The sequence below is a fragment of the Elephantulus edwardii genome, unplaced genomic scaffold (genome assembly GCF_000299155.1).
Source record: "Elephantulus edwardii isolate Elephantulus edwardi_28Jun2011 unplaced genomic scaffold, EleEdw1.0 scaffold00151, whole genome shotgun sequence".
Taxonomy (NCBI): domain Eukaryota; kingdom Metazoa; phylum Chordata; class Mammalia; order Macroscelidea; family Macroscelididae; genus Elephantulus; species Elephantulus edwardii.
In genome coordinates, this window is record NW_006399901.1 from 6,812,175 (window position 1) to 6,828,762 (window position 16,588).

Genomic DNA, 16,588 nt, shown 5'->3' on the forward strand with positions numbered 1-16,588 from the left:
AGAGTAGAGGGACAGCGCAGGAGTGGAAGACCCTCTATGTGGTGGATTGATTCGGTGACTGGGGTAATTGGGATGGGTGTGTCAGAGGCAGTGCGATTGGCACAGGATAGAGCACGGCTTAGGGCTGTTGTACATAGGGTCACTATGAGTCGCAAACGACTCGATGGCACATAACAACAACAACAATACTGAACACTGTTCCAGAATCATGTCAGATACCATAAAGGTTACCCTTTATTGTACAATGTTTGGATGAGCTTCCATGTTGGGAAGCAGGAGTGGCATCCACATCGTAGACTAGATGCTTCTGGAAACGCTACAAACTCTCTAAACTCTATAAATGTACAGAAATGATGTGCAAAGCTTACTCTGAGTTGTATTTGACTCAACAACACATAACCATTGCTAAATGAGACTAGTGCTGTTATATCTGGAGAACACTGTTCCACTTTACACAGCACTTTTTGTCAGTGTGCTGTATGAAGTAACTTAGGTTTGGGATTTCAGATATAATGGTTTCCCATTGTGGACAGTGTTTGGTGGAGCTCCCAGTTGTAAAACAGGTTTGGAAGTCGGAGTGGCATTTTCTTCCTAAACCACATGCCTTTTTTGACTTTTGTTGTTGTTGCTGATACTGGATTTTTTGTTTTGTTTTACATATATTTTTAAATTTCTATATTGAGTTGGATTTTTTTTTTAAATTTTATACTGGCTTATTTACAAAGCTCAAATACCTTGTTTTTCACATTGCATCTTTCCTATTTTCTTCACCACCACCACGTCATATCAAATTGTGAGACCCTGCGCTGCCTTCCCCCCCCCCCCCATCAACCTTCTGCTCCCATCTCCTTCCTTTGGGTCCTCATACACGTTCTTTTGGGACTGAGTTCATTCACTTAGCATAATGCTCTCCCGACACTCCCAGGTTAGGTGGTCATTTACAAAATCATTGCTCCTGTGCAGTACATAGTCTTCCATTGTGTGAATGTACCGTAATTTCTCAAGCCATTAAATTGTGGTTTATATTGCTTTTTGTTGTTTACCATCAAGTCATAGCTGACCCTACCATGGGTTTTCAGAGGCAGTTAATCGTAAGAGAGGAGGCTGCCACTGCTTCTCCCACGGAGCAGGTGGTGGATTCCAACCACGTGCCTTTGGCATTGCAGCACAACTTCTTGCCACTAGGCCATACAGAATTCATATATACTGTCTTTCATTCATATACATCGTGTTCACACTTTCCTTCATTCACATTTTGTTTTATACCATCATTCCCATACATTGCATTTTATATAAAACCAATCACCAGTGGTATATCAGGTCCCCACTGGATATATATCTCCTAATTCCTTCACCCCCTTCTCTCCACCCACCAGACTTTGCAACCTCATGATTTCCTTGCCCACCCCCCCCGCTCTCTTTCTGGATTGTGACTTTTTTAACTATTCCTTTCCCCCCCCCCCATTCCTTTTGTTTTCTTGTTGTGTACCGTTGATTTGGATCCAACTGGCGCAGGAGGAGATAGCCCCTCCTTCTCCAGCGGAGCATCTGGTGGACACAAGACTGTCCTAGCTCCCCGTACATTCCCTCCACATCAGTCAGTGACCTTCCTAATGGAAAGTGAGAAGTAGCATGTCTAACCTTTTTTTGAGGGAGTGCTGGTGGATTTTAGTGGTAAGGAATCCTGTTGCCCACCCAAAAGCATGCGGTTTGAATGCCCCAGTTTTTCTACAGGAGGAAAATGAGCAGTCTCCTCCCCTGTGACTTACAGCCTCTGAAAACCTGTTGGAGGGACAGTCCGTAACAACAACTTGATGTTGAGTGTAAATAAATTTTATTAAATGTATAAATCTTACGTTTTTTTAAAAAAATAGATGAAATGTGTTGCTCATAAAGAATGCTGGTTATTTGAAAAGTTTATCCAGAAGCCTCTAGATCAGGGAAAGCAGGCCAGACAATATCTGTGCAGGTAGGTAACTGATACCCAGTGCTGCTGAGGTTTTATCAGATGGGACCTGGGAGGAACAGCTTGAAGGATGATGTGTTTTCACTTCTGAGGCACCTCTGCTTTGGTGTATTCTCCTCACTTCACCTGGTCATGCCTTTGCCTTTACAGACAACTGGGCAGAGTTGATTGAAGTCAACCATGATGACAGAGTGGTGACCACTGAGCACTTTGACCTCTCCCAGGAGATGGAGCGTCTCACTCTGGACCTGATGAAACCCAAGAGCAGGGAAGTGGAGAGGCGGCTCACGAGCCCCGTCATCAGCACCAGCCTTGACACTAAAAATATTGCTTTCGAAAGGTATGAGTTTAGATTCTATACTTAGATATCTAGTTCTTATACTGTCATCTTTAATGGCATGAGTATAATAATTGGAAATTATGGATGGAGTGGGACATTTTTATTTCATAACAAACAGTAGCTAGTTTTAAGGTTGTTCTGTGCTTTAACCAAACAAATGCATAGCACAGTTGACACCCAGCCTTGTATGTCACTTTTTTCACACACTGGTGATGTTTTCTTGAGAATTGTCTTCCTGTGACTTGGGTGTTGTTTTTTTTTAAGTTGTCAATGATTTAATTTTACTTGAATCCATAATCAATACCCATGGTAGCAGAAATCAAGGAATCAAGACACATTGCATTGGCCAGATTTGCTGTCAAGGACCCCTTTAAAATGCTAAAGAGCAAGGATATCAGCTTAAAGACTAAGGTGCACATGACTCAAGCCATGGCATTTTCAATTTTGTTTTTAATATTTTTTATCTTATATTGGTTTGCATACATTTTTTTATGGACCCTTACTTTAATTTTACTTGAGTCTTACTTTTTGATGTTTGGGGATTCATGTCACTCTCTAGTTGCAAACTAGATAGCTGTGATTTGGAAAGCATTTTGGGAGATTAGAATTGGCCCCGTAGTAAATTTGGTTTTACACATATTGTTAGTCCGATTTACATGCTATATGTTAAAAAAATGATCATAAACCCTTTTCTTGCTTGTGGAGCCTAGTAGTTTAGAGTAAGAGTGGGAGAGGTTTCAGTTCAATTCTAGATTCTATCAGAAGGCTGTGCTTGGTTAACTGAATGAGAACACCTTTGGTGGTCATCTGCCCATGGGTGATACAGAGGATGATAGCCTCTGTGTGATGCGGTCATCAGAATGATGTCTCCCAAGCCCCAATCTCGTAATTCCATCCCAGGATGCATTGTACTGGGAGCCACCAGAAGCCCTCCATGTTTGCCTAGGATGTCACATCTAGTCCCATCAACCCTGGTCGCCTGACTTGCATTAAACCAGATGATATCCAGGATTTAGGTTTTCTTTTCTCCTGATAAGTATCCTCTAGATAGCCTCCATTTTCATTTTTCTTATAATTTTCTTTTTCTTCCAATGTAAAATAGCAAATAAAACTGAGTGTTTCCCTATTTGATCCAATCTCAAACTTGTTCAGTACCCTTTCTCATTTAAATTGAGCTGTGAATTAGGATGTTTGCCTGTAGCAGGAAGGAGACTCCAAACTGAAGTGCCCTCCTGTTTCAGAGAACCACTGTTTCTTTGAGTGACATCTCCTTGGTAGCAGGAGTGTCCATCTTCCTTTCCATTCCCCTCACATCAGCTTCTCCAGTCGACAGCCATTGTCCAAGGGCAGCCAGGGGTAGGGACTTGCCCTTGGATTTACCTGGGAGGCTCTGAAAGACCTCTCCACACTCCAGTGCCTCTGAGGACAGGGAGAGCGTGGGAGAATTAGTGAAACTGACCAGGAAAGATAAGTGTTAGAAGACTGGGCACCATTAATAGGGTTGTGAAATAGTTGGGCAAGTTGCTTAACCTGAGTTCTCATTCCCTTAGCCATAAGAGAAAAAGTGCAGGGTTTAGAGATGAACCCTCTGTAGCTCCTGATTCTTAATGTCACAAGAAGAGATACTGTTCCATGTAGTTCACAGAATAGAACTGCTAGAGCCATGGTTTGTCATTAGGTGTAGCTTACTTATCGCGAGAGTGCAATGTTCCCGGCGCATTACCGTGCTGAGGGGACATGGGAAATGACAATGTGGTCCATTGGTGCTGAGGACTAGGAGATGCTATATTTCTCTGGTCACAGGATTTTTTGGACAAATCCAGTTAACTCTTCTTTTGCAGCTAAGAGCAGGTGGGCAGAAGGGGAAGATTTCTGGAAGACAGTTCTTTCTTTAGAGGGCTCAGAGTGAGATGTGTGATAGTGGTGGTTTTGCCTTAAGCAAGGAGGCAAGCCACTCCTGACTGTAACATATGATGCTACAGAAGCAGATACACCTCCCCCCTTAGTGAAATTCATTTGAATGGTGCAGTTCACTCCCATTTTGTTAGAGCTGTTTTTACCCATTTCTTTCCTGTCATCTGTTATTTGGAGCTTGAGGCTATGAATTTGGGGCCCACCAGAATGTAATTGTGCTGGAACTGTACATTTCTTTTTTCCTTCTATGAAAGATTTTGCTCTATATCCCTTAAACCCTTCCTATTTACCCTCAGCACCTTTCTCTAAATTGTGCAGCCACCATGCCCTTTTAACCAGATGCACTGACATGGTGACTGCAGAAATGGATTCAAGAATGTCAGAGGTGATGAAGATGGCGCAGGATGGGATAGGGTTTTAGATTTGTTCTTCAGAGGGTTGCTGTTAAGTCTTACTCAACAGCATCTAACAACAGCTCTAGTGGAGACAGCAGATGTGAAAATGGCAAAGAGAGGGAGGCCACTGTTCTATCATCTCCAGATGCTTCCAGATGTAAAGTGGACCAAAGGCCAAGAGTTTAGCTGTTATGTGCTGGGACTAGTCAGTCATAGCTGATCCTCCAGCAGGTTTTCAGGGACTGTATACCTCATCGCAGGAGACTGCTCCTTTCTCTCCTGTGAAGCAGCTTGTGGATTTTAACTGTCTTCCTTTGTGTTAACAGTGTAACTCCTTACCCAGTAGGCCACAAGAGTTCCCTAAGGGGTTATTAGGATCTTGATTTTTTTTTGGGGGGGGGGTGTCTGATTTTAAAATAAGGTGTAAACAGGAATTTCTAACTACTCCATGTCCAGAGATTGAAAATTAAGAGAGAGCTGGCATTACTGGGGTTGTGGGTAGCGTGTGTGTGTGTGTGTGTGTGTGTGTGTGTGTAAGTGTTTCTTCTAGAGAGAAAGGCGAAGCTCTGTTTTCTCTGCAGATGCATGTGTAAACTTACTCAGCTTGTAGTAGGGGACTCCGAAGACTATGTGCTGGAAAAGTTGTTCCCAGGGTGAGATAGCAAGTCAGTAAAGTGGAAGGCAAGGACTTAAGGCCACAGTTAGTTAATACACAGGAATATTTTAATTGTCCATGACTGAAAAGGGGCCTCTGGTTTAGTAATCAGTGACCCATGGTCTTTAAAACTCCCTCAGATTGTTCTATTGTTTCTGAAATTTAAGTTGGAGCTCCCACTGTCCCATAATCGTGATTCTTCACTAAGTGTGGGTAGAACCTTGATGGTGTGAAGGTGAAGTGCTTGACTGCTAATTTAAAGGTGGGCAACAGGAGCCCACCTGGGGGAAAGACCCTGTTTCCTTAAAGAGGCAGCCTAGGAGTCCTGATGGGACTGGTCTGCTGGCACTGCTGAGTTGGGCTGGACACACACTGCACACCACCACCACCACAACAACACTATAATGTTACTATGTCCTCTCATGTCAGATCTGACCCATAGCTGACCCTCCAGTGGGTTTTCAGAGGCAGTAGATCACATTTGAGATCGCTCATCCTTCTCCCACAGAGTAGCTGATGAATTCAAACTACATTCTTTTGGGTTGGCAGCACAACTCCTTACCACTAGACCATTAGAAAATAATAATAATAATTATTATTTTTAAAAATATGGGAAAATTAACTCTTTCATGACCACAATACATATAGCACCTAGCTATATTTTTTCCTTCTCTGGGTCACAGGGAGGTGACATTTAAAATTATTTAAAATGCAAGAAACCTATTTGTATTATGTATTGAAAATCTGTTTTTGCACTGTGCCATATGAGGTGGTGCATCCTTGAGGTGTGGTTTTTTGAAAGCATTTGTCCCTTTTTTGTTTTTTTTAAGAAAGTGTTAAAGCTCCAGCCTCTCTTTTTCTGCTAATGGCATAGACTATGTATGTGAGACTCTTTTTTTTTAAAGCTAAAGAAGCTTTACTAAGGGGTTTCCCCAGGTGGGATTCCTTGGCCTGCAGAGAGAGAAACAGGCAGAGGGTCAGACCAGGGAAATACCACACCCTAAAGTGGATTGTTGTTGTTGTTGTTATGTGCCATTGAGTCGTTTGCGACTCATAGTGACCCTGTGTACAACAGCCCTAAACTGTGCTCTATCCTGTGCCAATCTCATTGCCTCTGACACACCCATCCCGATTACCCCAGTCACTGAATCAATCCACCTCATAGAGGGTCTTCCCCTTCTGCGCTGTCCCTCTACTCTACCCAGCATGATGTCCCTCTCTAAAGACCTGTCTCTCCTTACAGCATGTCCAAAGTATGGTAAGGGTCTTTAGGGAGGGAAGGGAGGGACATTCCATTGTGGTTTAGCCAGGGCACTCCATTATAGTTGAGGCTGTTCTCTCCCTTTGTTGACATGCTGATATTCCTTGAATCCTTTGTTCTCCCTTTGCCCTTGGTTCCAGCCTGACTGACATCCCAGCCTCCTAGTGAGAAAAAGGGTGATATATTCTTTATGACTACTTCCTGCTGAACAGGAGCAAAGATCTGGGGCTCAGAGGCTGGATTGGGATGGCCCCGGACCAGTAGCCAGGGGAGAATATGGATGTCACAGCAGCTCGTTCAAGTTGGTCATTTCTTTTATCCTGCTACTTGAAGGGTTACTCTGGCCTCTGCAGTGGTGATGGGGGTCATCAAACCTGGGCATCTTCAGTCTTCAGCAGCCAGGCCTAAGAGGTTGGCCGGGATGGGGGCTGGGCTTGGTGGAGGTGATACCCTGCCGCGGCTAGGCACCAAAGGACAGTCAGCCTTCCAATGGCCATGTTGGAGGGTGAGGGTCAGGACAGCAGTTAGCCCAATGACCTTTTTTTGTCACCGTGAGACTCTTTATATTCCATCTGGCCTAATTTTATTTACAAAATCCCAGGAGAAAAGAAACTAAACTATTTTGAAATCCAAACCACGTGTTCTATGCCACTTGTCTGGCCTTCTTCCATCCGTGAGCTTTCTACAGGATTTCCCACCTCACTCTGGAGTCAGAGCAAGATGCAAGCCTAGGATGTGATGTCCTGGACAAAGGGCCAGGGTGGGCAGGCCAAGACATGCATGCAAAGGGGCATTGCATAGGGCCAGCTGAAAACTAACCTGAGCCTCTCTCATTTTCCCAGGAGTACAAGGAATTTAAATATATGGGGGTTTAGTGCTTCCCCGAAGGTAAAGCTGTTGCTGGAATGCTGGTTCTTTTTCACAGCAGTTCCTTGCAGCCAGACTCCACAACAGAGCTGCACACTGATTGTAACTTTTTTTTCCCCTTGGTGCCCCAAACCTGATAAAGTGTGTGGCTTGCAAACTATCAACGCAGGTCTTAATGGCTGCTCCAGGTGTCTGGCCACTGCAGGAGTTCCTGCCCCAGCCCAGTCCTTCCTGAGGAGCGGGATGGTGGCACCTCATTGTTCCAGTCATTCCTGGATCCATCAAGGAGCTACTGGTGTCCCACAGTTGAGATGACACAGATAACCTCCTGGGGTAAAATGGTCACTGGCCATCTTCATCTGCTCCTTAAGGACAGCTGTCCTGTAAATGTCACCACCTTGTCACCTCTGCTGGCAGCTTTTATAAAGATGCTGCTGAAGATGTAGCCAACTGATTCTATGTGGAGAAAGGGCAGTGGGGGATGCCCCAGCCATCTGTTGCTGACAACAGAATTTTTTGTGGCCCTTAGCACTGTCCTCTCTGTTGTGTCCTTCACTAGCTTAAGCTGGGGTTTAAAAAACAACAACAACAAAAAACCCAAACTAACTGGTGCAGGGATTAATCTCAATGGCATATTGTACATGTAGCAATTTGTGGTGTTCACTTTTTATCAGAACTAAATCCGGATTCTGGGGCTGGAGGACAGATAAAGCAGAAGTTGTTAATGGTTACGAAGCAAAGGTAAAAGGAAGCTCTTAAAATAAGATTTACTGTAACTATTTAGCTTTTATGCAAAGGGGTCTATCCAGATTTTTTTTTTTCTCCACACATCTGCCACAGAAGAAATGGGTCTGGAAGAATATCTGGGGCCCAGTTGTTAATCTCACTTGACTTTGAGAAATGTGATAGCCTGTCCAGGAGATCTCTAATTATGCCTCAGAATAGAGAATGGGGCCAGATACCCATTGTCCTAGTAGGAATGACAAGCAAGTCCTTTGCTTGCATAATTCTTTTCAAAAAAGGGGGGCAGGGGAAGACTCTATGTAAATGTAACTGTTTTATCACCTCAGTGGTTTCAAAAAAATATCTTAAAGTAGCTTTTGTCTCTGATTGTGACCAGAGACTTAAAGTCCATTTGCATGACACTAAGAAAATAGTAGCAGTAGAGATGCCAGCCCTTTGAGTCATCAGGCATCTTGTCACTGGAAAGCTCTGTGTCTTGGGCTTGTACTGTCCCTGCAGTGAAGCAGGTTAATCCAAGACTTAGAAAACTCTGTGGCGCTCTCAGCCAGACATGTCCAGAAGCAGCCACGTGCATGCCTGCTTTCTGAGTTTTTGATGTTGGGAATCCGCATATGGCCTAGAGAATCACCATGTTCACCAGGCAGCCTTGGCTAACAGAGTGTTTACTCTGGCAGTTAAAAGTGCAATCTAGATGTGAATTGGCTGGTTTTCCTCTAACTCCTTTCGGTATGGAAAACCTTCCATTCATTCCCTTTTGCTTCTATCCAGTAGCTGGCTGGCTGAGTCAGTATAAGATTACCACCAATCAGTAGATGGATATGATGCAGAGTGGGGACCCTGAGCAACCCAGTGAAGAACCCTAAATTGCAATTAATTAAAGATTGGGAAGGAGGGCAAGTAGGGAAGATGCAGCCTGCCCCCTATACCCCCAGCATTTAAATCTGTCAAATGGGGAAAGTAGCTGCTGCAGCATTTCTTTCTTTTTTTTTTTCCTGCTGCAGCATTTCTGAGTTCATTGCCTGCACATTTCCTCTGAAGGATAATAGTAATTGTTAACCAGTTTTTCAGGTTTTATTTTGCCAATTATCTTTTTTTTTTTTAACGGCTTCGACAGTTTTGCTCTTGTTCTGCTTACTTATTGTTATGAATTGATCCTTTTGTGCTGTGATGCCCTGTGTCACTGTTCCCTTTCTGTGCTCATCTCTCAAGGTTTACACAGTAAACAATGTGAGTGTGATAACTAGAATACGAACAGAACATCTGACAGAGGAAGAGAAAAAGAGATATAAAGGTAATCCACCCTCCTGCTTTTGGCCCAGACAGGGCTTCCGTCGGCTCCATTTTGGGCTCCAGAAGCACTAAATCCTCACTCTAGGGAGCTCTGATGGCCTAATGGTAAGGAGTAGTGCTGCCGACCCAGAGGCAAATCCATCAGCAGATTCGTGGGAATCAGGTGGGCAATTTCCTCTCAGGTCTGGAAACCCACTGGAGGCTCAGCCCCCAGTTGGTTCTGGCTCCATGGCAATGACATGATTCTGACTCCCTAACCCTAAATGCTGCTTTACAAAAAAAAAAAGGCCTAGCCTGATGTGTTCATGGAAGGATTTCCCCAGAGTTGGCTTCAGCTGTAATTGAAGCCATTCATTCACGGAGGCTTGCTTATGTCTAATGTCTTATGGAGAAGGATTGTTGGGTCTGGCCAGAGAAAGCATATTAGGAAGTTGGAGAATGCATATCCTTGGAATGAGTATGCTCTTGTCCAGAATATGATTTAATATTTGAATAGGACATGAGACTCTAAGGTGAACTATTACCCCGTCTCAGTTGCACTAATGGACTGGTGACCTCAGCTGCCCTTTTCTTCCTTAGCAGCGAAGTGGGGATAATACCAGATCTGCGTTATAGCGTCCTAGAGGGGAATAGATGGGTTACGACCCATGGTATGTGGTCAGTGTACAGAGACTGGCAGCTGTCACCACTGCCACCTACCATTGTCATTACCTCAGTTTGACAGATTAGGAAATTGAGACCCAGAACCATGACCAGGATAGGATGGGATTCACAAGGGGTGAGTGGCTAACACGAGGATTAGAATCAGACCTGACTCCCTCCTAAATACATAACTTTCCTACAGTTCTGCTTCATTCTCCTCTCTCTCTGTCATCTATCTCGCTTAAAGTCCTCGTGAAAAAGACATCCCATGAGAGGTACATAAATTAGCCTTTGGTTGTAGTGAGTGATCATAGATGAAGCATTTTCTGAGCAATAATGGCTTCTACTTGAGTACTGCCTGATGTAGATCCAGAGATTACAAACATTAAAAAAGGACCAGGATCTTTTCTACAGCCGCAGTAAGGTGTACTGTTGGAAATGAACCTTTCCCCTCACCGCCCACAGCAGACAGAAATCCACTGGAGTCTCTTCTGGGAACTGTGGAACACCAGTTTGGCGCTCAAGGGGTAAGCTTAACAATGAGCTGTCAGCAGTCTTCTGAAAGGATTGACTTTTCCTTGGGATTATGTTGACTGACTCATGTACAGGCCATTCTCTTTGTAAAGGTTGACGAGTTCACTCAAGACAGAATTTGGGTTATTATTTTAGAAGAGAATTTACACAAGACTTTGAAAAGAAAGAATTTAGAGGAAGAGTAGGGATTGTAGTGATCAGATGTTTCCTCTTATCCTTTATTACATTAGGGGTTCTGTGTAACAATAGGCCTTAAAAAGGATATTGTTTATGACAGCAGTCCAGAATAAGAGCTGCATAGCAAAGTGGACTGGGGGAGAGGTGTGGGGAGGAGGGAGGAAATTATCCAACAATGAATGAATATTTCCTTGTGTAGGGAGGAAAATGAGAGCGAGAAAGAGAATATATTGTTGGTTGCCACAGAGTTAGTTAATTTTGACCCGTAATGACCCACGTGTGTCCAGTAGAAATGCCCATAGAGTTTTCAAGCTGGTATGACTTTCAGAAGCAAGTCACCAGGTTTAAAAAGTAGCTTTTATGGAGCATCTTAACAAACATCACCTTGCTTGGTCTTCATAATAATCATCCAAAACTGGCACACTGGATGCCCCCGAGGATCAGAAGAATGAAATGGCCATTCTGGGGTCACAAGCTCGAGAATGACAGAGCATTCAGATTTAAGCCCCAAATTTCATGAGCTTTCAAATATTTTTAATTTTAAAACGAGGGGGGTAGAAAATCCAGTAGACTAGCTATAGACTTTGGTGAGACCTTCTGCAGTAACGTGGCAAAGTTAATAACTAGAGCCTTCTGCTCTGTAGCTGGTTCTCCAGTTCTCAAGTCCTTGGCTGTCTGCTTGGGCATTTCTAAAGTCCCTGGGTCTTGACTTGGCAGGACCTCACCACAGAATGTGCCACCGCTAACAACCCCACGGCCATCACCCCAGAGGAGTACTTCAATGAAGAGTTTGACCTGAAAGACAGGGACATTGGAAGACCAAAAGAGATGACGATCAGAACACAAAAGTAAGAGATTCTCTGGCCACAAGTTATGCTGTTTAACTGGCACACTCAGTCATTCATTGCCCTTTATAAACAATTCGCCAACCACTTTGAGATAAGCTCAAAGTAGATTGCCCATCTTAGGGGGCCCTTCGCAAACGAACATTGTTTGGATGTAAGAATTCCTTCTCTTACTACCAACAAGTTTTCACCAATCAAATGAAGTGATTTCCACCAGTCACTTTATTTCTTCATAACCCATTACCATCAAGTTGATTCCAACTAATGGTGACCTTATAGAGTGCCCCATGGGGTGTCCGAGGCTGTAAATCTTTATGGATCCAGACAACCTCATCTTTCTCCCTCAGAGTGACTGGTAGGTTCAAACTGCTGACTTTTCTGTTAGCAGCCCGGTGCTTAGTGTTCTATTCCACCAGGGGTTCCTTCATTGTTTCTGTTGTGTGCCATCGAGTTGGAACCAATGCAGAGCTGACTCTCCAGTGGGTTTTCAGAGGCTGTAAATCCTATGAGAGGAGATTGTCCATCTTTCCCCTCTGGAGCAGCTGGTGGATCCGAAGCTTATGCCTTCGAGTCAGCAACACAGCTCCTTACCACTAGATCACGAGAACTCACTATTTCTTCATACTTGTTGTTAAATAAGCCCATTGCAGGCGGTGGCTGTAATCAGGTCATTTCCTTTGATTGCTGTATTTCAGAGTTATGTGAATTCATTGAATTAAGAAGCAACTGGGAAGAGTGTAGAAGAATGTTGACGGTTGTGGTTAGGTGCCCTTGAGTCAGTTGTGACTCAGAGTGACCTAATGCAACAGTGGAGAGCTTCCTCATAGGGTTTTCTAAGTCCCAGCCATCCTAGGAGCAGGTTACCAGGGCTGCCACAGAGCTGGTGGGTGGATTTGAACAGCTGACCCTCCAGTTGATTTAGCGCTAGGGCTCCTGGGTGGTGTCCAGCCTGCTGCACCCAGCAGTTCCCTGTCCCTGCCTGGTAGAGATGGCCTCTGTCTTTCCTCTGGCAAATCTTGTAGGTTTAAAGCGATGCTGTGGATGTGCGAGGACTTTCCCCTGTCCCTCGTGGAGCAGGTCATCCCCATCATCGACCTGATGGCCAGAACGAGCGCTCATTTTGCCAGACTGAGAGATTTCATTAAACTGGAGTTTCCACCTGGATTTCCTGTCAAAATAGGTACCATTCAAAGAACTGCAAGAAGTACTGCTGCTAATTGTGCATTAATAAAAATGTGCTTTGGCATTAAGACAGAGAGAGACATCCTCGAGAAGATCTTGGGATTATTTTGCAGTCTGACATAGAGATTTGTCATGACTCTCAGTTCAGGTTGGGGATTTGCTTATCACAATTAGAATAACTTCCCCAGCCTGATGATGTTAAGAAGGTGTATTTTGTGACATACTTGAAACTTCAAATTAGTTGTTTATTTGAGAAGGAGAAGTAGACAGCAAGTTCCTTTGATAGATAAATACATTTTGGGGTCTGGAGTATGTATAACATCAATATTTTTTCGTGATGACATTTACTGACATTCCAACCCTGGCCCATCACTTGCTCACTGTGGTCTGGGAAAGACCACCTGAGCCTTGGGCATCTTAGTTTTTTTCTGTCTGTATACTGGGTATAGTTTTTATGAGGATGAAATGAAATCCCATTTATAAGATGTATGATTTGTTTTTTTAAAAAAAATACTTGAAATAGTACTAGCATAAGAAGGATGCAGTAAGTTATAACTATTGTTATTCCCAGGGACATTTACTTACTAAAACTTTTGTTTTGTTAGAAATCCCCTTGTTTCATGTCTTAAATGCACGGATTACATTTGGAAATGTTAATGGCTGTAGCACTGCTGAAGAAACTTTACCCCAAAATGTAGAGGGGACCCAGGAAAATACAGGTAAAAGAAAGTTGTGTTTTGGGACTTTTATTTAAAAAAAAAACCCACAAAAACAACCAAATACTCTTGTAATTTCGTTATACTGATTGTTCAGTTTGGAATTGGAGGCTCTTATAAAGCAGATTTCTGTGTTTAAATGATTTGTTAAAAAAAAATAACTGGTGTAGTCCTGCTGACATTCAGAAGGCAGCATATTTTATTATAAATTGAGGTAATTTTACTGAGGTGTAATGGAGCTCTGGTTTGTGTTAATCTGTGCTGCAATCCTAAAGGAATGTGTTTCAAATCCACCAGCTGCTCTGTGGGAGGATGGGAAATCTTCTCCCATGTCAGTTCTGACTCGACAGTACACAACAGCAGCAACAATATAAACCAAATGCAAAGCCAGCTGCTATTGAGTCAAGCCCAACTTCTTGGACCCTCTGTCCAGTTTCTGAGGCTCAGTCTCTACCATGAGAGACTGCCTATCTTTTAAGGACAATTGGCAAGTTTGAACTACAGGAGCAGTGGGTGGACTTGAGCTTCCAGCCTCATGGTCAGCAACCTGACCACACTACCCCACCAGGCGTCCTTGGAGTGTAATACATATACAATAAAAATGTACTCATGTTAAGTGTGATAATTTAGCTCATTTTGATAAATATGCCTGTGTAATCTCAGTTGTGTGCTCTCAAGTTAGAACCCACTCAAGACCCTCTAGCAGTCACTTAAATTCATATTTTAGAATGCTTTTGCAAATGGGTATATTTTCTTAATTGTCCAGTTTTTACTGTTGGTATATAGAGTCTAACTGATTTTTTTGTGTACTGATCTTGTATCTTGCACCATTACAAAATCACTTATTACTTGTCACAGGTTTTCTTAGATGTTTTAAAGTACACAATAATTTGTGAGTAAAGACACTTAATTTTTTTTTTTTAATATATATAACTTGGACCAGGAAGCAGTCCTCAGAACAGGGCAAGGAAACATTGCATGGTTCAGAATCAGGAAAGGAGTGTGTCAGGAATGTATCCTGTCTCCGTACCTTTTCAATCTATATGCAGAACAGATGATTTGGGAGACTGGGCTTTATGCAGAGAAATGTGGCATCAGGATTGGAGGAAGGAAGACTAATCAACAACCTACATTATGCAAATGACACAACTTTGCTTGTTCAAAGTGAAGAGGATCTGAAGCGATTGCTGCAGAAGGTCAAGGTCAATATGGATTGAAGCTCAACATCAAGAAGACAAACATTCTCACCACTGGGCCAATTGCAGCACCATGATAGATAAAGAAGAGATTGAGTCTATTCACCGTTATAGCTTGCTTGAGTCCACAATCTTGGCACCAGCAGTCAGGAAATAAAAGACAAATCACATTTGGAAAATCTGCTGTCAGGGACCTTTCCAGAGTATTAAGAAGTAGTGATATCAGTCTAGAATCTATGGTGCACGTGATCCAGGTCATGGTCTTTACAGTTACTTGTTATGCATTAGGGAGCTGGACAATGACTGAGGATGACAGAAGAATAGATGCCTTCGAGTTGTAGTGCTGGAGAGTCTTGAACACACCTTGGACTACCCAGAAAACAAATAGACCTGGCTTGGAGAGTATGAAACCAATTTTTTCCTTGGAGGCTAGGATTTTGAAGTTCTGTCTCACATACTTAGGGCACATTGCCAAAAGGGACCAGTCTTCAGAGAAGGCATCATTCTCGGAAGCATGGAGTGACAGTGCAGGAGAGGAAGACCCCAGATAAGATGGATTGATACAGTAACTATGGTAATCGGAGTTGGTATGTTGGAGTCAGCGAGACTGGATCAGGACAGGGCATGCTTCAGAGCTGCTGTACATAGGATTGCTGCTATTGGTCGCAGGTGACTCGACGGCACCTAATAAAAAGAACATGATGGCTTGCTTTTTTCCCCCAAAAAATTCTTTTTTTAAAAATTTTTTAAAATTTTATTATTTTTGTGTGAGTGTACCGTCAAATCAGATCTGACTGGTACAGGAGGAGATTGTCCCTCCTTCCCCGGCAGAGCATCTGGTGGATTCGAACCGTGCACCTCTGGGATTGTAGTTGCAGCTCCTTACCACTAGGCCACCAGAGCTCCCCTTCCCCCCAAAATTCTCATACTCTGTATTTTATTCTTCCTAATTCCTCTACCCCCTCCCTCCACCCACCATCCCAGTGATTTCCCTGACTCCTCACCCTCAACCTCCCTGCCCCTTCCCTTTCCACCACTGGACTTTAATACACATCTTTCTAGTTATCCTTCTATTTTTACATTAATGGTCTTGTGAAGTATTTGTCCTTATGAGCCTGAGTTAGTTCACTCAACATAATGCTCTCTAGACTATCTCATATAGTGTTTTACAAAATCATTCCTCCTTAGTGCTGCATAGTATTCTATTATGTGAATGTACCATAACTTCTCAATCCATTTCTTTAGTTGATGAACATTCAGACTGTTTCCATTTCCTTACTTTTGCAAATAATGCTATTATGAATGTGAGTGTACAAGTCTCCATTTGTGTCTCAGTTCTATTTTCCTTTCCCTGGGAAATATTCCTAGCAGTGGAATAGCTGGGTCATATACAGTTTCTGTGTTCAGCTCTTATCCCCCTCCTTTATTTTTATTTTATACTGGTTTGCATTCCAAATTCATATACACTGTGTATCATTCATGTACACAGGGTTTCCATTGTGTGACTGTACCATAATTTCTCAGTCCATTCAGTTGTGGTTGGACTTTTGGGCTGTTTCCATGTTCTTGTGATGGTGAATAATACTGCTGTGAACATTGGTGCACAAGTTTCCATTTGTGCCTCAGTTCTCATTCTCTTGGGCTATCTTCCAAACAGTGGAATAGCCAGGTCATATGCAATTTCTTTTTTAAATTTTATTAATTTTAATGAACATTTATAAAGATTTTGGATTTACATTCATTCATTGTTGTACTTCTCTCCCTGCCCAGCCCTCCCCCCACCCAGTTCGCTCCTCTCTTTGAAAAGTAAAAAAAAAAAATTCTTTCTTTGGTTCATATGCAATTTCTTTTTTTTTTTTTTTTT

At 42.9% G+C, this 16,588-nt stretch overlaps 1 protein-coding gene across 1 annotated transcript in view; it reads left to right on the plus strand.

The window, feature by feature from the left end:
- The window catches only part of ANKRD13A (ankyrin repeat domain 13A), a 69,899-nt gene that overhangs the window by 43,045 nt on the left and 10,266 nt on the right, over positions 1–16,588 (plus strand). The window contains exons 6-12 of the mRNA XM_006894849.1: positions 2,117–2,306; positions 8,073–8,139; positions 9,352–9,433; positions 10,540–10,601; positions 11,503–11,633; positions 12,653–12,810; positions 13,418–13,531. Coding sequence (XP_006894911.1) covers positions 2,117–2,306; positions 8,073–8,139; positions 9,352–9,433; positions 10,540–10,601; positions 11,503–11,633; positions 12,653–12,810; positions 13,418–13,531 — 804 coding nt within the window. The remainder of the gene's footprint in view (positions 1–2,116; positions 2,307–8,072; positions 8,140–9,351; positions 9,434–10,539; positions 10,602–11,502; positions 11,634–12,652; positions 12,811–13,417; positions 13,532–16,588) is intronic.